The 22,328-nt window shown below is 43.4% G+C and overlaps 1 protein-coding gene across 1 annotated transcript in view; it reads left to right on the plus strand.

Moving 5' to 3' along the window:
• LOC105474934 (X-ray repair cross complementing 2) overlaps positions 1–21,971 on the plus strand; it is a 33,862-nt gene extending 11,891 nt beyond the window's left edge. Inside the window, exons 2-3 of the mRNA XM_011729876.3 lie at positions 8,106–8,187; positions 20,004–21,971. Of these exons, the coding sequence (XP_011728178.1) occupies positions 8,106–8,187; positions 20,004–20,725 (804 nt within the window). The 3' untranslated portion in view covers positions 20,726–21,971. The remainder of the gene's footprint in view (positions 1–8,105; positions 8,188–20,003) is intronic.
• Positions 21,972–22,328: the final 357 nt, after the last annotated feature.

Genomic DNA, 22,328 nt, shown 5'->3' on the forward strand with positions numbered 1-22,328 from the left:
ACCAGTTTTCTCATGTGAAAAGCAGAATAGTAACAAATAGGGTTGATGTAACAATTAAAGGATATAATATAAAGAATGTACTGCTGATACCACAGTAAGCTCAAATAACTATTATTAGATAGCTATTGTTACAATAATAGAACTTAGCAGATGCTGATTTACAATCCAAATATCAAATCTATTGACTCACAATGTTAGTGAAACTGTCAAATAGATTAAAATTGTTATGTCCACTGTGTATTCTTTTCTAGTTAGGAAATTTTGCCTTGGAAAGGTTGCTTAGAGAATTAAGAGAAACAGTTTGTCATAATGGCTACCATCACCAAGCTCTGATGCCTGATGTATTAGTCTTCCCTAAGAGGATTAAACTGTCACGTCAAGCAGAATTTACTTGGGTTCCCTTTATCCTGGACACTTAACAAACTCTTCTTTCGCTCTGAAACTGCAGGTTGACCATACCTTGCTTCTATTGACTCTTTCATTGAATCTGGACATCATTAATTTTAATTTTCTATAATAGGCCTATGTCAGATTTTTGGAGTACCTCTTTTCTTGTCCATGGAGGATATGTTCCAAGACCCCCAGTGGATGCTGAAACTACAGATAGTAATGAACCCTATATACACTATGTTTTTTCCCATACAGTAATGAACAGGTAGTGAATACAGCATGGATATGCTGGATAAAGGGATGATTCATGTCCCACTTGGGGCAGAACAGGATGGTACGATATTTTATTATGCTACTCAGAATGACATGCAATTGAAAACTTATATATTTCTAGAATTTTCTGTTTAATAGTTAAGAACTGTGGTTGGCTATAACTGAAACCACAGAAAATGAAACTGCAGATAAGGGGGGACAAGTGTATTTTCTGCTTATGTTTAGAAGTTTCTCTTTTTTTTTTTGAGATGGAGTCTCGTTCTGTCTCCTAGGCTAGAGTGCGGTGGTGCGATCTCGGCTCACTGCAACTTCCACCTTCTGGGTTCAAGTGATTCTCCTGCCTCACCTCCCGAGTAGCTGGGATTACAGGCGCCCACCACCACACCTGGCTAATTTTTTGTATTTTTAGTAATGATGGGGTTTCACCATGTTGGCCAGGCTGGTCTCGAACTCCTGACCTCAGGTGATCCACCTGCCTCGGCCTCCCAAAGTGCTGGGATTATGGGTGTGAGCCACAATTACAATTGTTAATTGTAATATTAACAATTCGCTTGGCTTGTGAATTGTAATAATATTATCCATTACTTGTAAATTTAAATCCATTTCCTATTTCTGGGAGGTTCTTTCACCCCCTTTATAATTCAGTATACTCTGCTTTGACATTGTAAAACATTGCTTTGGATATTCTCAATGGTGGACAGTTTTTCTCCTTTGAAAATAAATTTGATTTTTTAAGTAACAGAGGAAAGTCTGATGCAGATTGCCTAATCCTTGTGAGTAACTAAGAGGAGCAATACTATCTTCACTCAAAAGAGTCCTGTCAATAAAATTATAATGCTTTTTTTTTTTTTTTTTTTTTTTTTTTTTTTTTTGAGACAGAGTCTCGCTCTGTCGCCCAGGCTGGAGTGCAGTGGCGCAATCTCGGCTCACTGCAAGCTCCGCCTCCCGGGTTCACGCCATTCTCCTGCCTCAGCCTCCTGAGTAGCTGGGACTACAGGCGCCCGCCACCGCGCCCGGCTAATTTTTTTTGTATTTTTAGTAGAAACGGGGTTTCACCGTGGTCTCGATCTCCTGACCTTGTGATCCGCCCGCCTCGGCCTCCCAAAGTGCTGGGATTACATTTTTTTTTTTTTTTTTTTTGAGATGGAGTTTCGCTTTTGCTGCCCAGGCTGGAGTGCAGTGGTGGGATCTCGGCTCATCGCAACCTCTGCCTCGGATTCAAGCGATTATCCCGCCTCAGCCTCCTGAGTAGCTGGGATTACAGGCATGTGCCACCACACTTGGCTAATTTTGTATTTTTAGTAGAGATAGGGTTTCTCCATGTTGGGCAGGCTGGCCTCGAACTCCCAATCTCAGGTGATCCACCCTCGACCTCCCAAAGTGCTGGAATTACAGGCGTGAGCCACCACGCCTGGCCTATAATACTTTCTTGAATATTATTTTGCCAGGATTTCTCAGGGGTGAGGATTCTAAAGTGTTTTGAGTAATGACAGTAACAGTAAACAATTGGAGTGTCTTCCCAAGTTAATCTAATGATGATGTTATTCATTCGTATACATGCCTTTGAAGATATTTTGTAGTCGTTTCCACGTGCTTTTTCTTGTCCATGAAAGCCTCTCCGTCTTGCTGAGCGCGGTGGCTCACGCCTGTAATCCCAGCACTTTGGGAGGCTGAGGCAGGTGGATCGCCTGAGGTCAGGAGTTTGAGACCAGCCTGACCAACATGGCGAAACCCCATCTCTACTAAAAATATAAAAATTAGCAAGGCATGGTGGCACATGCCTGTAATTCTAGCTACTCAGGAGGCTGAAGCTGGAGAATCGCTTGAACCCAGGAGGCAGAGGTTGCAGTGAGCTGAACTTGTACCACTGCACTCCAGCCTCGATGACAAAGCGAGATTCTGTCTCAAAAAAAAAAAAAAAATCTGTATTTTTCTTTGAGTTATATTCTTGCGGTCTTATAGCCCAGTGGTTCTTATACGTTGTAGCCTTAGGACTACAGAACACATTTAAAAATGGGAGATTCCACTGGGCATGGTGGCTCATGCTTGTAATCCCAGCACTTTGGGAGGCTAAGGTGGGAGAATTGCTTGAGCCCAGGAGTTCGAGACCAGCCCGGACAACACAGGGAGACCCTGCCTCTGCAAAAAGTAAAAAAATTAGCCGGGTGTGGTGGCACATACCTGTGGTCCCAGCTACTCAGGAGGCTGATATGCAAGGATCTCATGGGCCCAAGAGGTCACGACTGCAGAGAGCCATGATGGCATCACTGTACTCCAGCCTGGGTGACAGAGCAAGACCCTGTCTCAAAAAAAAAATTGAAGAATCTAAAGAGCTTTTGTTTATGTTATATGTATCCATGAAACAGAAATTTAAATTTTTAAAATATTTACATTCATGTACAGTGACACACACATTGAATATTTTCATAAAACATTTTTATGAAAAATAGCTGTATTTTTCTAAGAAAAATCTTAGAAAAGTGATGTCGTTTTACATATTTGCAAATCTTTTTAATATCTGGCTTAATAGAACTGGGTTCTTATGCAGTCTGTTATATGTTGATCGGGTTAAAGTACACGAAGAACATCCATCCTCTCAGAGAAAGTCACGTTGGGAAAGGGAGGAGTATTTTAAGACCTTTTCAGAGAATTATAGATATTCTTCTTGGTTACTGTACCAAACCTTGACAAGTAGTAGTTTTCCTAAAGGCTAACTATAATGTGGGATATAAAATCTTAAGACCTTGGCCAGGTGCAGTAGCTCATACCTGTAATTGCAGCACTTTGGGAGGCCAAGGCAGGTGGATCACTTGAGCCTAGGAGTTCGAGACCAGCCTGGGCAACATAGTGAGACCCTGTCTCCTAAAAATAACAAAAAATTAGCTGGACATAGTGGCACGAGCCTGTAGTCCAGCTACTTGGGAGGCCGAGGTGAGAGGATCACTTGAGCCTGGGAGGTTGAGGCTCATCGTGCCATTGTACTCCAACCTGGGTGATGGGAGTAAGTTACACCCTGTCTCAAAAAAAAAAAAAAAAAGTCTGTCTTACAGTTGGAGTGAAATCTACCCAGGAATGATTTCACATCATGCATCTTTTGGATGGTTCACTGAGTTATGTGTTAGGCACAGTTCTCCAGAGGAGACACAACCAATAGGATACATGTAGATACCTAAGAGGAAATTTATTATGGAAATTGGCTCACATTGTTACCAGGGCGGCAAGTCCGGTTGGGATCCACAGTCCTCAGTTCTTGTCTTCTTGGAAGAAAGAATTCAGCCAAGATTCAAGGCAGGAGTGAAGGTTTTTTGAAGTAACGTTCATTTGGAAGGGACCAAATGGACAACTTGAAATATTGAATGCCCCTATTTCCTGATCCTTCCTGGTCTCCTCTCATCCTTCTCCTTGGGTGGGCTGCTGGCTAATTGCCTCATGTGCAGTGACTTGCCAGTATCTGAAAGGGTCCACAGTTGCCATTTGGTGTTTGGAGTTCTGTGCATGCTTGCGTAGGGCAATTTTCCCTTACTGGTCTACTGCTCCCAGAGGAGGGTCATGTACTGGTCACACTCCACCATTTTGCTCCTTACTGCACATTCCTGGACATATTTGCTCAATTCCTAGGATCTTATCAGGAAGTTGTTGCCCATAAGCCCAAGATGTTTCCTGTTAGGAAATTTTCCCCTCCCTGGTGCCAGCTGCAATCAGTTATCATTCCTGAAGAGGCCACCTGGACATTCCTTGGGGCCTGTCCTGCCCCACTCACACCTGCCTGTCTACCTACTCTAACAGCATGATTATGGAGGCCAAGAATTCCCAGACACACCATCTGCAAGCTGGGGAACCAGAAAGCCTGTGGTGTAATTCAGTCTGAGTCTGAAGGGCTGAGGGCCAGGAGGGCCCATGGTGGAACTCCCAGTCCAGGGCTTTAAAGACTTGAGAATGGTGAAGGGTTGCGGGACAGGCAGCACTGGGGTAAGTCCCAGAATCAGGGGCTCCGATATCTGAGGGCAGGAGATGGGTGTCCCAGCTCAAGAAAAGAGGGATTGGAGGATGCCCGTCCACATTGGTGAGGATGGATCCTCTTTAATCAGTCTACTGATTGAAATGCTCATGTCCTCCAGAAACACCCTCATAACACACCCAGAAATCATGCTTTACCAGCTATATGGGCATCTCTTAACCTAATCTAGTTGACACATACAATTAACCATCACAGCCACCTTCAGGCTTAATAAGTCTCTAGAAGAACTCAGAACTCAATGAAAGCTGTTATGCTCATGGTTATGGTTTGCAACAGCAAAAGGATATAGATTAAAATCAGCCAAGGGAAGAGACACAATAGGACAAAGTTCAGGAAGTTTCAAGCACAGAGCTTCCAGCTGTCCTCTCCCAGTGGAGTCATCAACAGTGCTAAATTCTCCCAGCAGCAATGTGTGACAATAGACAGAATATTGGCAAGCAGGGAATCTCAGCTAGACTCTGATGTCCAAAGGTTTTATTGGGGCTCTGCCATGTGGACATAGTCAACTGCCTGCATAGCTGACCTTAGCTTCCAGCACCTCCAGGTTGGCCTGTCACTGCATGACCCAAAGCCCCCACCATAAATCATTCTTGTGTAGCCCAAGGTTCCCTTGTAAACAGACACTATTTTTTGGTGGGGGGTGGTAGGGGACAGGGTCTTGCTCTGTTGCCCAGGCTGGAGTGCAGTGGCACAATCTTGGTTCACTGCAGCCTCGACCTCCAGGACTCAAGCGATTCTTCTCTGTCAGTCTTCTGAGTAGCTGGGACTACAGGCATATGCCACCATGCCCAGCCAATTTTTGTATTTTTTGTAGAGACAGTGTTTCGCCATGTTTCCCAGGCTGGTCTTAAACTCCTGGGCTCAAGCGATCCTCCCACCTTGGCCTCCTGAAGTACTAGGATTACAGGCGAGAGCCACTGTGCCCTGCCCAAAGACACTGTTATCAGGCAAGACATTCCAAGGGTTTAGAATTACCGCTCAGGAGCCAAGGACAAAAACCAGACCTCCCTTTGGGCAAGGTTAAATTGTTCACTACACAGTATGTTTCTCATGTCATCACAAAGAATATTTTTTAAATATTTTTTACAGTGTACTCAAGGGTCATGATTTAGTAAAACCAGCCTTTTTTTTTTTTTTTTTTTTTTTCCCCATCAAAGACATTCTTACATAAAACTGGTTTTGTTTGTTCTGCTTGAGTGCAGGTAGTGCTTGGCGATGTGTGCTAATACATTTCCACACCACTGCCTTGATTACGCTAGCTGTCAGCAGGTACCCACTATTGCTTTTACGACCTTAATGTCAAACTAGGCAAATAACATCTTAATTTTTACTTTTTCTGTTTACGAAAATAGTTTCGGCCACGGTTATGCCCTCAGAACCTCTGCTCTAGCTAAGCACCCTATATCTTTACCTTGTTTTATGACATAAAGCAAGAGGACCGAGACTGTACATTCTTTGAGGGGAGGTTGCCATCTTCATCTTTGTAGTCAACATTTTACCTAGCACAGTGCTTCATATGCAACAGAAATTCAACGAACGCCTGTTAAATGAATGCATAGAACTTTTAATCACTTTAGGAAGTCTTTCCACAACTTGATTTGGTTTTTAAAAAATGCAAATAAAAGGTGACTTTTTCTTCCCATTTGTGATAGATTTTTTCTTTTGTCATATAGAAGCGTTGTCAAATCTGTGCTGATTCCCAAGAAACTTGAGAATCAGTTTTGATTCCCTGGAGAATCAGTTTTGTCTCTCTTGTGACAGTTAAATCCTTCACCGAGGTTGCCGCCTGTGATCCTAATGACTTCTGTCATGGTGCAGACACTCCTCCTCCAGACTAGGGTGACAGACTCCAGCCCTCTCCACGTATGGTTTTACTCTCCTCACATCTGTTCCCTGGTAACCACCAAGATGGTCTGTTTGAAACGTGGATAGGCTGGGCACGGTGGCTCACGCCTGTAATCCTATCAGATTGGGAGGCCGGTGGGGGCGGATCATTTGAGGTCAGGAGTTTGAAACCAGCCTGGCCAACATGGTGAAACCCCATCTCTACTAAAAATACAAAAATTAGCCAGCCGTGGTGGTGGGCGCTTGTAATCCCAGCTACTCAGGAGGCTGAGGCAGGAGAATCACTTGAGCCCAGAAGGCAGAGGTTACAGTGAGCAGAGATCGCACCACTGAACTCCAGCCTGGGCAACAGGACAAGACTCTGCCTCAAAAAAAAAAAAAAAAAAAAAGGATAATAAGCCAGGTACTCTTTTCACATATTTAATCCTCACCATCCTTACGAGGGAGGGTGCTGTTTGTTATCCTCACTTTACAGATGAGAAGCCTGAGGACCTCAGTGACCTAGCAGGTCTGGCTCTGGGGTCCCAGATGTCTGCTCTTAACTATGTGCTAAATACTTCTCACTGCTTACTGTCACACCTGTTGGCTGTTGTCTACAAGCCAAAGATAAGCTCCCAAACATGACATCTGAGCCCTTCCATGCTCTGACTTCTGCTCTTAGGGCTTCCCTGTGTCCTGCCTGTTTGGTGCTGCTATAGTCTCTAGGAGTTCAGATCTGCGCACAGCGTCCCTGTGCACAGTGCTGTTTATAGCCTCTGCACTGCGGCTGCTCCTGTGCCTGCTAGCAGGTCTGCTAGGCCTGCCTGTACCCCTTTCACCTGGCAGAGTCTTACTTAGGAGAGAGCTCAGGTGGCGACTGCTCAAGGAAGTTCTCCTCCACCTTTCTCCTTTGTCCCCTTCCCCAGTGAAATGAAGAGCTCACAATGAGTGGGGCAGACAAATGAAGGCAGGTAACTGTAACAAGTGTGGTAAGAATTACAATGTGAGAGTTAATTATAAGGAAGGTAAAAATTTTTCCATAGCAGTTTGTCCTATATCCTAAACTAGACTATCCATTCCTTTGAGGGTACAGACTCATACTGTCAGTATTTGGTAGATAAACAAAAAGTAAAATATCTGAAAAATAAGTAAACACAGCATTTCTCCTAAACTAGATTTCCTATTTCATATTTTCTTCCAAATCCACAAAATTATGAAAAATTTTTTTTGAGATGGGGCCTCACTCTGTCACCCAGGCTGCAGCCTCTGCCTCTTGGGCTCAAGTGATCTTCCCACCTCAGCCTCCTGAGTCGCCGGGATTACCGTGTCTCAGGTAATTACCGTGGGATTACCATGCCCAGCTAATTTTTGTATTTTTTTATAGAGTCGGTTTCACCATGTTGCCCAGGCTGGTCTCAAACTGGACTCAAGTGATCTGCCCACCTTGGCCTCCCAAAGTGTTGGGATTACAGGTGTGAACCACAGCACCCAGCCTAAAGTTTTGAAATCTTACAGACTTTCGGAAAATGGTATAAATACAGATGTGTAGGATTTTCTATTTTTAAATAATGAGTTTTCCTTCTCTCTTTTCTTTTGTAAGCTCCTTGCCCGACTTGAAGGTAGAAGTTCCTTGAAAGAAATAGAACCAAATCTGTTTGCTGATGAAGATTCACCTGTGCATGGTAAAAATACAACCTTTATAAAAATATAAATGCAAATAAAGCTTTATAAAAGGATTTTTCACATCAGCTCACATGTATACACGTATTCCTGCAAGAGGTTATACAGGTTAAACTGTCCAGTTGAAAACTGAGACACAGGTTGTGACAGGCAGCTTTTAAGCTTTCCTCACCGGTGTCAGACAAGATAAGTTTGCTTCTCTGCAGTAAATCTTCAGAGTCTGCCTTGACCTCTGTCTTATTCCCAACACACAATATTTATGCAAGTCCTGCTATTATAGTTTATTTTGAAATTATTTTTCTTTAGAAGTTTGCGGAGTTACAGGGAAGTCCTTAGGTACCCAATTGTTCTCTTAGTATTTCTACAACAGGGAAAACTTACAAAGGGCGTGTGCTTAGGTTGATTTTTTTTCTTTTAATGTAGCGGCTTCACAGAGATAAAATTCACCCACTTAAGTGTGCAGTTCAGTGATTTTTAGTATATTACACAGTTGTGCAACCATTACCACAACTGATTTTAGAGCATTTTATCTCCTCATAAAGAAGCTCATTTCTAATCATTGTCATCTCCCATGTTCCCCAGCTCTAGGCAACTACTAGTCTACTTTCTAACTATAGATTTGCCTTTTCTGGACATTTCGTATAACTGGAATCATGTAATATGTGATCTTCTGTGACTGGCCTTTTTTACTTTGAATAATTTGCATTGTATAATTCATTGTCACCACATCATAACACATATTAGTAGTTCACTTTTTGTTAAATATTTCATTGCATGGGTATGCATGCTGCTTATCCGTTTGTTAGCGGATGGACATTTGGGTTGTTTCATTTGCTGGCTGTTATGCATAATGCTGCTGTGGTTATCTGTGTACGTGTTTTTCTGTGGATAGATGTTTTCAGTTCTATCGGGTAATACCTAGCATAGGCGTTGCTAGGTAATATGGCAATTCTACATTTAACCTTTTGAGAAACTGCCAGACTGTTTTCCAGAGGAGCTTCACATTTTATTTGCACCGTCATTGCATTGCCAGCAATGCAATGATGGTTCCAGTTCCCATATTCTGGGAATACTTGTTATTGTCTGTCTTTCTGATAATAGCCATCCTAGGCAGTAGGAAGTGTTATCTCTGTGTGGGTTTTGACTTACATTTTCCTCACGGCCAGTGATGTTGAGCATCTGCGCAGGCTTATTGCAAATTGTGTATCTTTGGAGAAACGTCAGATCCTTTGCTCATTTAAAAAATCAGGTTATAGCCAAGCGCGGTGGCTCACGCCTGTAATCCCAGCACTTTTGGGAGGCTGAGGCAGGCGGATCACAAGGTCAGGAGTTCGAGACCAGCCTGGCCAAGAGACCAGCCTGGCCAATATGGTGAAACCCCATCTCTACTAAAAATGAAGTTTCCAACTGTTATTGTTGAATTGTCTGTTTCTCTCCTGAGTTTTATCATTTTTTACTTTTGTATTTTGGGGCTTCATGTATTGTTAAACACACATAACTTTTTATTTTGTCTTATTGCTGGTTGACCCATTTATCATTATAAAATGTTCTTCTTCGGCCAGGCGCGGTGGCTCAAGCCTGTAATCCCAGCACTTTGGGAGGCCGAGACGGGCGGATCACGAGGTCGGGAGATCGAGACCATCCTGGCTAACACGGTGAAACCCCGTCTCTACTAAAAAAATACAAAAAACTAGCTGGGCGAGGTGGCGGGCGCCTGTAGTCCCAGCTACTCGGGAGGCTGAGGCAGGAGAATGGCGTGAACCCGGGAGGTGGAGCTTGCAGTGAGCTGAGATCCGGCCACTGCACTCCAGCCTGGGCGACAGAGCGAGACTCCGTCTCAAAAAAAAAAAAAAAAAAAATGTTCTTCTTCGTCACTTCACATCCATTAGGAAGGCTACTATCAAAAAAACAGGAAATAGCAAGTGTTAGCAAGGATGTGGAGAAATTGTAACCCTTTTGCACTGTCGGTAAGATTGTAAAACAGTGCGACCATTATGGAAAATAGTATGGAGGTTCCTCAAACAATTAAAAATAGAGCTACTGTATGAGCCCATAATCTCACCTGTGGGTATTCATCCAAAAAAATTGAAAGCAGGATCTTGGAGAAATATTTGTACACTCTTGTTTATAGCAACACTATTCACAATAGCTAAGAGGTAAAACCAACCTAAATGTCCGTCAGTGTACTCATAACGAATCCCTGCGGGGAAAGGTATCCATCAATGGTTGAGTGGTATATGCAAAATGTGATATATACATGCAATTGATATATTTCAGCCTTACAGAAGAAGGAAATTCTGTCACTTGCTACAACATGGATGAACCTTGAGGACATTGTGCTAAATGAAATAGGCCAGACAAAAAGACAAACTGCTTGATTCCACTTACATGTAGTTTCTAAGGTAGTTAAGGTAGTTAAATTCACAGAAAAGAAAGTAAAATGGTAGTTATCAGGAGCTGGGGAGGTGGAGGAAGTCAGTCATTGTTTAATGGATGCAAACTGTGAGTTTTGCAAGATGGAAAAGTTGTGGAGTTCTGCTTCATTGCTTCACAGCAATGTGAATGTACTTCACACCGCTGAGCTGTACACTTCTAAATGGTTAAAGTACAGGCTGGGCACGGTGGCTCATGCCTGTAATCCCAGCACTTTGGGAGGCCGAGGTAGGTGGATCACCTGAGGTCTGGAGTTGGAGACCAGCCTGGCCAACATGGTGAAACCCTGTCTCTACTAAAAATAGAAAAAATTAGCTGGGCGTGGTAGCCGGTGCCTGTAATACCAGCTACTTGGGAGGCTGAGGCAGGAGAATAGCGTGAACCCGGGAGGGATTCTGTGAGCTTGCAGTGAGCCGAGATCGTGCCACTGCACTCCAGCCTGGGTGACAGAGCAAGACTCTGCCTCAAAAAAAAAGAAAAAAGAAAAATTACTCAGGTATGGTGGCTCATGCCTGTAATCCCAGCTATTCGAGAGGTCAAGACAGGAGAATCGCTTGGACCTGGGAGGCAGAGGTTGTAGTGAGCCGAGATCGTGCTACTTCGCTCCCGCCTGGGTGACAGAGCAAGACTGTCTCAAAAAGGAAAAAAAAAACAAAACCAAAGACAAAAAGCTTATGATTGTCATTTTGCTGTTTTTTATATATGTCTTATGTCTTTTCTGTTTCTTTCTCCTTTACTGTTTTCTTTTGTGTTATTTTCTAGTGTACCATTTTAATTCCCTTGTCATTATTTTCACTATATTTTTCTGAATTATTTTTCTAGTGATTGCCCTGGGATTACAAGTAGCATCATAATTTCTAACAATCTAGTTTGGATTAATACAAACTTAATTTCCATATTTTGTAAAAAGCTTTGTTTACTGTGCTATTCCCTACATGATTATACATCGTCTGGTCCTCAGCACATTTAATATTATTACTGAATTAAAATAATTAAAATGATTACTTAAGAATACTTTCTGTCCAGGTGCGGTGGCTCACACCTGTAATCCAGCACTTTGGGAGGCTGAGGTGTGTGGATCACCTGAGGTCAGAAGTTCAAGGCCAGCCTGGCCAACATGATGAAACCTCGTCTCTAAAAAATTAGCCGGGCATGATAGCGGGTGCCTGTAATCCCAGCTACTCGGGAGGCTGAGACAGGAGAACTGCTTGAACCCAAGAGGCAGAGGTTGCAGTGAGCTGAGATTGCACCACTGCACTCCAACCTGGGCAACAGAGCAAGACTCTGTCGCAAAAACAACTTCCTTCTTAAATCAGATAGATGAAAAAATAGTTACAAATATAAAAACACATTTATACTATCTTTTTTTTTTTTTTTTTAAATGGAGCCTCACTCTGTTGCCCAGCCTGGAGTGCAGTGGTGTGATCTCGGCTCACTGCAACCTCCACCTCCTGGGTTCAAGTGATTCTCCTGCCTCAGCCTCCCCAGTATCTGAGACTACAGGTGTGTGCCACCACACCTGGCTAATTTTTTATTTTTAGTAGAGGGGTTTCACTATGTTGGCCAGGCTGGTCTCAAACTCCTGACCTCAGGTGATCCACCCGCCTTGGCCTCCCAAAGTGTTGGGATTACAGACATGAGCCACCACACCCGGCCTGTACTGTCTTTTATATTTACATAGATAGTTACATTTCCCTATGCTTTTTATTTTCTCATTTGGATTTCAGGTACTGTCTAGTATCCTTTCATGTAGCCTGAAGCACTCCCTTTAGTGTTTCTTGTACAGCAGATTTGCTAACCAAAATTCTCCATAATAAAACACAAATTTTGATCGAGTATGTAAGACAAAAAACAGAATGGTCTTTGTACACTCTCTATAGGGAAGGATATTAATAAGGTGAGCCTTATGAAACTGACATTAATATGTTAAAATGTGTTTGTGGAACAACTTCTACATTAGAATATTATAGAAACATTGAAAAACATCATCATGTTTAGTCACTAACAAAAAAGTTTACTGAAAACTACTGAAGATCCTGTAGCTGTAAAACTAGTTAGATGAGTACTCCATTGGAACAACAGCAGGTAGAAGACTGGGATTATAAAGATTATTTATCAACAATAGAAGTTTATCAGAACTTGTTATAGAAAAGCTTAAGTTGAAGTAGTAAGAGATTTAGGGGTTATAGAGTCTCGATGCCATTGTAAACTTTTTTTTTGAGACAGAGTCTTGCTCTGTCTCATCTGTATTTTTAGTAGACATGGAATTTCACTAAGTTGGCCAGGCTGGTCTTGAACACCCAACCTCAGGTGATCCGCCCACCTTGGCCTCCCAAAATTCTGGGATTACAGGTGTGAGCCACTGCACCCATCCAAACTTTTTTTAAATTTAAATTTAATTTAATTTAATTTTAAATTCTGGGATACATGTGCGGAACATGAAGGTTTGTTACATAGATAAACGCATGCCATGGTGGTTGGCTGCATCTATCAACCCATCACCTAGGTTACTTGTCTTAGCTATTTGTCCTGATGCGTTCCCTCCCCTCATGCCTTCGGCAGGCCCCGGTGTGTGTTACTCCCCTTCCTGTGTCCATGTGTTCTCATCCAAACGTTTCATTTTATTTTTTTATTTTATATTTATATTTTATATTTTATGTTATTTTTTATATTTTATATTTTACATTTTATAATTTTATTTTATATTTTATTTTATTTTATTTATTTTTTTATTTTTTTATTTTGAGACAGAGCCTCACTCTGTCACCCAGGCTGGAGTGCAGCTTGATCTCTGCTCACTGCAATGTCAGCCTCCCAAGCAGCTGGAATTACTGGCGGGTGCTACCATGCCCAGCTAAGTTTTTGTATTTTTAGTAGAGACAGGGTTTCAACATGTTGGCCAGGCTGGTCTTGACCTCAAGTGATCCACCCGTGTTGGCCTCCCAAAGTGCTGAGATTACAGGCATGAACCATTGTGCCCAGTGCCAAACTTTTCTTTTTGAGACAGGTCTCGCTCTTGTTGCCCAGGCTGGAGTGCAGTGGCGCAGTGACGGCTCGCTGCAGCCTCGACCAGCCCCGGGCTCAGGTGATCCTCCCAGCTCTGCCTCCTTAATAGCTGGGACCACAGATGTGTGCCAGCATACCCAAGTAATTTTTGTATATTTTGTAGAGATGGAGTTTTGCCATGTTGCCTAGGATGGCCTTGAACTCCTGGGCTCAAGCCATCTGCCCACCTCAGCCTCCCAAAGTGCTGGGATTATGGGCATGAACCACCACGTCCAACCTGTAAACATATTTTTAATGCTTTTTTGGATAGGAGTTATTCAGTACCATGTACCAATTCATTACTTCTTTACTTCTGTAATGATTATAATCTGCAAATTCAACATATTTGTTATATAGTTGGTAGGCTGGTACCAAGATGATAGATTTTTTGGCTTTTCCTTTCTTTTCCTTATTTTGAAGGATCTTTAGATTCATAACTCTTTCTGACAATCTGTTACCCAAACTCCTTACAGCGTTCTATTTGTAAGAGTAACTGTCAAGGCCAAATCATCCAGATTTTCTGATTTAGTTTAATATCTTCAAGTGCCAAACCTTAGGGATTTTTTTACTGCAAGTCGTCACGTTCCATACTTTGGCTGGACAAGCATCCTGTAGCAGCCACAGAAACATATGAGATGGTGACTTCAAGTACATTGAAAAGGATGGTGTCCCTTCTGTAGGACATAATATTTGATCACAGGTTTTGATCTTGAGGATCAAACAGTAAATGTTTATAAAATCAGTAAAACTGATTTCAGTTCATCATTAAACGTATTTGTGAGGAATTTAGTTCAAGGACCTTAATAATAATTCATGTGTCTCTTGCAAGTTTGCAGTGTCTTTCCTGGTTGTTATAAATGCCTTTTTTATACCTGATTTGCTATTAATGTGTAAAAGGAAAAGAGTATCTCTTAGGCAGGGATTTAACCCTCAACTTCTTTGCCTCAGTTTCACTGGTTGGGAATCTGCTCTGTCCTTGCTGTTACTCTAGAAGCAGTGAATGCCTAGGCTAGTCCTGTTGTCTCCTGTCTTCTGAGTATCTCAGTTTTAAAAGTTTGGTTCACAAAATAAGATGTTAAATATGCTTTTGCGGACTACACAATTAATGCCCCAAGGCCACTATTTTGGACAAACTCAGTGATCTTTTCCCGCCATTTTTCATTGTCATGACTTTTCTGCTGCATTTATTATTTAGTGCTGTTTCATTTTCCTGAAACAGTCTCTTTTGCCCGGTAATGTTTTTCTTCCTGGTTTTCCTATTAAGTTTCTGTTTTAGCTGTCTTCTAATGCCTCTTCTAACTGTGGATATATCTCAAAAATTTAGTTTTGGCCTTAATTTTAGGTCCATATTACCCACCCATCAAAGAGATTTTTGTTTTTTCTCTTATTATTTCTATGTGGATTACTCCTAGACTGCTATAACCAGCCCCTTATTACCATCTTGAATCTTTTTTTTTTTTTTGAGATGGAGTTTCACTCTTGTTGCCCAGGCTGGAGTGCAATGGCGCGATGTCAGCTCACTGCAACCTTTGCCTCCCAAGTTCAAGCAATTCTCCTGTCTCAGCCTCCCAAGTAGCTGGGATTACAGGCGCGTGCCACCACGCCCAGCTAATTTTTATATTTTTAGTAGAAGCAGGGTTTCATCATGTTGGCCAGGCTGGTCTTGAACTCCTAACCTCAGGTGAGCCACCTGCCTCATGCCTCAGCCTCCCAAAGTACTGGGATTATAGGCGTGAGCTACCGCGCCTGGCTTACCATCTTGAATCTTTTGTCTTAGTGGCTGTAGGACATTTTCATTTTGTGACACCTAGAGATACATTAAAAAAAAAAAAATACCATTTTGAAAGCTAAATTTTTGCTGGAATACTCAATGTGAATTATGTGAATTAAAAATTTCTACTTTGGGCTGGGTGGGGTGGTGCATGCCTGTAATTCTAGCACTTTGGGAGGCTGAGATGGGTGGATCGCTTGAACCCAGGAGTTTGAGATCAGCCTGGGCAACTCAGCAAGACTGTCTCTACAAAAAAATACAAAAATTAGTCAGGCGTCGTGGCACACACCTGTGGTCCCAGCTACTCAGGAGGCTGAGGTGGGAGGATGGCTTAAGCCCAGGAGGCGGAGGTTGCAGTGAGCTGAGGTCACGCCACTACACTCTTGCCTGGGTGACAGAATAAGACCCTGTCTCAAAAAAAGTCTACTTTGTGTCTATATTTGATGTGTGCAGGTACTTCCAAGCCTATCTTTCAGAAGAACTTTTAAATCACCACATTAGGTTTACCTGCTGTAAAAGGTAACCATTTTCATGCTGCTGATAAAGACATACCCAAGGGGTATGATAAAGACATACCCAAGACTGGGCAATTTACAAAAGAAAGAGGTTTAATTGGACTTACAGTTCCATGTGCCTGGGGAAGCCTCACAATCATGGCAGAAGGCAAGGAAGAACAAGTCCCATCTTACATGGATGGCAGCAAGCAAAGAGAGCTTGTACAGGAAAATTCTCCCTTATAATAACCATCAGATCCCATGAGACTTACTATCACGAGAACAGCACAGGAAAGACCTCCCCCCATGATTCAATTACCCCCCACTGGGTCCCTCCCACAATACGTGGGAATTCAAACGAGATTTGGGTGGGGACACAGCCAAACCCTATCACCTGCAGGACTGAGGCCCTCACCACGCTAAGTGTGAGACCCTGTGGTCTCTGGCAGCAGGCCCCACACCAGGCAGTTTGCTTCTCTTGCTTTGCCTCCTATGTTGGTCCCTGTGTTAACCCTGGTCTCGGACCTTCTTACCTGCTGAGCTCTGCCACCAAAGCCACACACCCCACCTGTCGCTCCCTACCAGACCTGCTTCCATTTAAAATGCCAGTTTAACAATTGGCTTTTAGGCCCTTAACCCTCACAAACCAAAACTCGTATTTTTATTCTTTAGATGTCTCTCATGAGGATCTTAAGAAGAAGGTAACTGATGAAGCACATTCAGAAGATCCTGGGTTTTGTGCTGGGGACAGAATACTCAAGTCCCAACCTTAGAGAAGCTAACAGGAAATGTAATCAAGTAAATAGTCAGTGCTTATATAGTGTGATCCGTGTGATGATGGGAGACGACAGAGTTTGTTATTTTCCCTACCTCAGTGTTATTAGGAGCAAACAGGACATGTCTGAAGCAGCCTCTTTAAGGCATGCAGTACTCTAGAAAGGTGAGTAGCTGTGGGTCAGCCTCCCTGGCTGCCTCTCTGGGAGCAGGAGAGGGAGGATTTGCTGTGGTCTGCTTCTTGGTTTCCCGTCTGCGCTTCTGCATGGTCCCTGTTCTCTATCACACAGGGCAGTAAAAGACGCTTGGTAGGAGTGGTGGGTTCAGCGTAGCTCCTCAGTAACATAGTAGGAGAGGGCACGCTGAACATCTGGGTGGAATACAGGTTTAGCTGCTCTGTTAACTTTTAATTAGATGGACAGTTGTTAATATGAAAATAATTTTACTCCTTGAGCCTGGAATCTCTTTTTTTTTTCTTTCTTTCTTTTTAGAGACAGGGTCTCCCTCTGTTGCCTGGGCTAGAGTGCAGTGACATGATCACGGCTCACTGTAGCCTCAACCTCACAGGCTCCCACTTCACCCTGAGTAGCTGAGACTGGGACTATAGGCACATGCCACCACACCCAGCTATTTCTTTTTTTAAATTTTTTGTAGAGGCAGGGTCTCCCTATGTTGCCCAGGCTTGTCATGAACTCCTGGGCTCAAGTGATCCTCCCACTTCAGCTTCCAAAGTGCTGGATTACAGACCTGAGCCACTGTGCCCAGCCATGTGTAGAATTCTTAAATACAAAAGAGAAGTCTATGAGAACTGATAACATACTGTGCTGTAAGAAAGCCGAAGCCAGGTGTGGGGGCTCATGCCTGTAATCCCAGCACTTTGGGAGGCTGACACAGGCAGACCACTTGAGCCCAGGAGTTCAAGACCAGCCTGGGCAACATGATGGAATCCAGTCTCTACAAGAAATACAAAAATTAGCCAGGCATGATGACACATGCCTGTAGTCCCAGCTACTTGAGAGGCTGAGGTGGAATCAGTTTTTAAAGTTCTTCTTAAGGTAAATTTAGAATTGCAAGTTGTATGTAAGATTATGGTAGAAATTTGGTGCAGTCTTGGCTCACTGCAGCCTCTACCTCCTGGGCTCAGCTGATTCTCCAACCTCAGCCTCCCAATTAGCTGGGACTAGTGATGCACACAACCATGGGTGGCTGTTTTTTGTTTTTGTTTTTTAATTGTAGTGTCGGGGTCTCACTATATTGACCAGGCTGATATCTAACTCTTGGGCTCAAGTGATCCTCCTGCCTTGACCTCCCAAAGTGCAGGGAATTACAGGCATGAGCTACTGTACCCAACCTAGATTTCTTAAACATTATTTGTGAATACTCCAACTTACAACGGTTTGTTAATAAGAAGAAGAAAGGCCGGGTACGGTGGTTCACACCTGTAATCCCAGCACTTTGGGAGGCTGAGGTGGGTGGATCACCTGAGGTCAGGAGTTTGAGACCAGCCTGGCCAACATGGCAAAACCCCATCTTTACCAAAATACAAAAATTAGCTGGGGGTGGTAGCGCACACCTGTAATCCCAGCTACTGGGGAGGCTGAGGCAGGAGAATTGCTTGAACCTGGGAAGCGCTGCAGTAAACCAAGATTGCACTACTGCACTCCAGCCTAGGCAACAGAACAAGATTCCATCTCAAAAAAATTAAAATTAATCATAAGAAACAAAGTAATTGAATTCTTTTTTTGTTTGTTTTTTGAGACGGAGTTTCGCTCTTGTCACCCAGGCTGGAGTACAATCGCGTGATCTCAGCTCACTGCAACCTCTGTCTCCCGGGTTCAAGTGTTTCTCCTGCCTCAGCCTCCCAAGTAGCTGGGATTACAGGCGCCCACCACCACGCCCAGCTAATTTATTGTATTTTTAGTAGGGTTTCACCATGTTGGCACATGCACCACGCCCAGCTGTTTCTTTGAACTCCTGACCTCAGGTGATCCGCCCGCCTCTGCCTCCCAAAGTGCTGGGATTACAGGTGTGAGCCACTGTGCCCAGCCCTTGAATTCTTATATAGACCATCATTTGGTTGGGGATAATAGTTGGCATTTTAACATAGTGTTTCCAATCAGGTAGTTCAGCCATACATTAATAACGACAAGCAAGAGTTGAATGCCACTGTTGAGTGCATTTTGAAAAGCTCCGGAAACAAGGCAACTTGCCCAGTGTCGTTTGATTTAACTTGCGCTGTCCTCAGTGAGTTATTTGAGCCTATATAGAAGGAGAGTTGGAGTCGTTAACGTTCAGAGTAGTTGACTTTGATTTTTAATGCTAGGAAAATAATTTCTAATGCAGCTGGACATGGTTTCAAGAGATAATTCCAATAGCAGAGAATAACTGAAGGCAGTTTGGGAACGTGTGAGGTTGTTTTCAGTTGAAGGGTGCTGTTGGCATTTAGGGCCTGCGAGCCATGGGCTCTTGCCTCAGTAATGTGTGAACCACAAAATCCAGAATTGTTCACCCCATAACATCAGTAACATTGAGAAACCCTAATTAGGGAGTGCTTTCACCTGCAGGTCATAGAAGTCCAACTTAGTGGCTTGCCCAGGTGGAGGCTTGTTTTCCTCACATCCTGAGTGGCACAGAGGCAGGCTGTGCGTGGCTGGTGGGGGCTCCATATGCCCAGAGTCCTGGGCACCTTCTGTCTTCCACGCCACCATCCTGAGCGGGGGCTTTCATCCTCACTGCTTCCAGATGGCTGCTCCACCCCCACAGGAGGGCGCGGCAGGGCAGAAGGTGTCCCTGGATAGGAAAGAATCATCAACAGAGAGCAGCCTGCATCTCACTGGTGACAGCTGTGTTACCTGGTAACCTTTCTTTTCAAAGGAGACCATGAAAAATAGTTTTAAAGTGGACACATTTCCCTCCTCATCAAATTAGGATTTTATACTTTAGGAAGAGGGGAAGAATGGATATGGTGTAATCAACTACCAGAAATGGTGTGTACTGTAGTAATCAGATTTTTGAAAGGCCCTAGATCTGTGGCTCTTAATTTTCAAATCTCGCAAATTGAAGTGGAAGTGCATGTGAGCCTGGCCCGAGGAGAGTCCCCTAGCCTCTCCCAGTCTTCTCACCGGGCTCTGATTTCCTTGTTTCTTGTGTTTGCTTGTACAGCTCCATTTTGGCAAAAGTGTATTTAGATTTTCTTTCACATTCCAGTAAACGTCTTTTTAAACTTTTTTGCAGACTTTGCATTTTGTAGCCTACCCTTGAGCTACTGCATTTTGACTGAGATTTTTAAATTTTTACACAGGTGATATTCTTGAATTTCATGGCTCAGAAGGAACAGGAAAAACAGAAATGCTTTATCACCTAACAGCACGATGTATACTTCCCAAATCAGAAGGTGGCCTGGAAGTGGAAGTCTTATTTATTGACACAGATTACCACTTCGATATGCTCCGGCTGGTTACAATTCTTGAGCACAGACTATCCCAAAGCTCTGAAGAAATAATCAAATACTGCCTGGGAAGATTTTTTTTGGTGTACTGCAGTAGTAGCACCCACCTGCTTCTTACACTTTACTCGCTAGAAAGTATGTTTTGTAGTCACCCGTCTCTCTGCCTTTTGATTTTGGATAGCCTATCAGCTTTTTACTGGATAGACCGTGTCAATGGAGGAGAGAGTGTTAACTTACAGGAGTCTACTCTGAGGAAATGTTCTCAGTGCTTAGAGAAGCTTGTAAATGACTATCGCCTGGTTCTTTTTGCAACGACACAAACGATAATGCAGAAAGCCTTGAACTCGTCGGAAGAACCTTCTCCTGCCTCTCGACGCCTGTGTGACGTGGACATGGACTACAGACCCTATCTCTGTAAGGCATGGCAGCAACTGGTGAAGCACAGGATGTTTTTCTCCAAACAAGATGATTCTCAAAGCAGCAACCAATTTTCATTAGTTTCACGTTGTTTAAAAAGTAACAGTTTTAAAAAACATTTTTTTATTATTGGAGAAAGTGGGGTTGAATTTTGTTGATATGTATCATAAAATAGTCTTTTGCAGGGTACTATGCAAACCTTAAAATTTGTCTTTCTCAAGACAGAGTCTCACTCTGTCTCCCAGGCTGGAGTGCAGTGGCACAATCATGGCTCACTGCAGCCTTTAACTCCTGGCCTCAAGGGATCCTCCTATGTGTGCCTCCCAGAGTGCAGGGATTACAGGTGTGAGCCACTGCTCGCGGCCACAAGTTTTCTTTTCTTTCTTTCTTTTTTTTTGAGACAGAGTCTCACTCTGTTTCCCAGGCTGTTGGAGTGCAGTGGCACGATCTCGGCTCACTGCAACCTCTGCCTCCTGGGTTCAAGCGATTCTCCTGCCTCAGCCTCCCAAGTAGCTGGGATTACAGGCTCTCACCACCACGCCGGCCTAATGTTTGTATTTTTAGTAGAGACAGGGTTTCACCACGTTGGCCAGGCTGGTCTCCAACTCCTGACCTCAAGTAATCCACCCGCCTCGGCCTCCCAAAGTGCTGGGATTGCAGGCCCGTGCCTGGCCCTAAAGTTTTAAACTCCAGGGGAATTAACAGTATTTCTTTACAGAATGGATTTGTTAAACTAGCACAGTAAAACTAAAGACTATTCTGTTTCTAGGCTGTTGAATCAAAGTGATTTTAGCAATTAAACTTTGTATTAAGCTTGCTTTAAAAGGAAATAAATAATATATACATATATTTCTGCCTAAATAAAATGGACATATCTAACTTTGTGTCACATTTTTGGAATTCAGTTAAGTCCTTTGTTGTTTAAGAAAGTTTAAATGCATTTATTTATTTATTTGTTTGTTTTGAGATGGAGTCTTGTTCTGTCACTCAGGTTGGAGTGCAGTGGCGTGATCTTGGCCCACTGTAACCTCCGCCTCCCAGGTTCAAGTGATTCTCGTGTCTCAGCCTCCCAAGTAGCTGGGAGTAGAGGCATGCGTCACCACACCCAGCTAATTTTTGTTGTTGTTGTTTGTTTGTTTGTTTTTTGAGACGGAGTCTCGCTCTGTCGCCCAGGCTGGAGTGCAGTGGCGCCATCTTGGCTCACTGCAAGCTCCACCTCCCAGGTTCACACCATTCTCCTGCCTCAGCCTCCTGAGTAGCTGGGACTACAGGCACCCGCCACCATGCCGGGCTAATTTTTTGTATTTTTAGTAGAGACAGGGTTTCACCGTGTTAGCCAGGATGGTCTCAATCTCCTGACCTTGCAATCCACCCGCTTCGGCCTCCCAAAGTGCTGGGATTACAGGCATGAGCTGTTGCGCCTGGTGTCTTTTCTTTCCTTTTTTTCTCTCTCTCATATGTCTCTTTTTTTTTTTTTTTTTTTTTTGAGACAGGATCTCAGTCTGTTTCCCAGCCTAGAGTGCAGTGGTACGATCACAGCTTACTGCAGCCTTGACCTCCCGGGCTCCAGTGAGCCTCCTACCTCGGCCTCTTGAGTAGCTGGGACTATAGGCATGGACCACCACATCCAGCTAATTTTTGTATTTTTTTGTGGAGATGGGTTTCACCACATTGGCCAGGCTGGTCTCAAACTCCTGGGCTCAAACAATCCATCTACCTCAGCCTCCCAGTGTGCTAGAATTACAGGTGTGAGCTACCATG

Source organism: Macaca nemestrina, chromosome 4 (assembly GCF_043159975.1).
Source record: "Macaca nemestrina isolate mMacNem1 chromosome 4, mMacNem.hap1, whole genome shotgun sequence".
Taxonomy (NCBI): domain Eukaryota; kingdom Metazoa; phylum Chordata; class Mammalia; order Primates; family Cercopithecidae; genus Macaca; species Macaca nemestrina.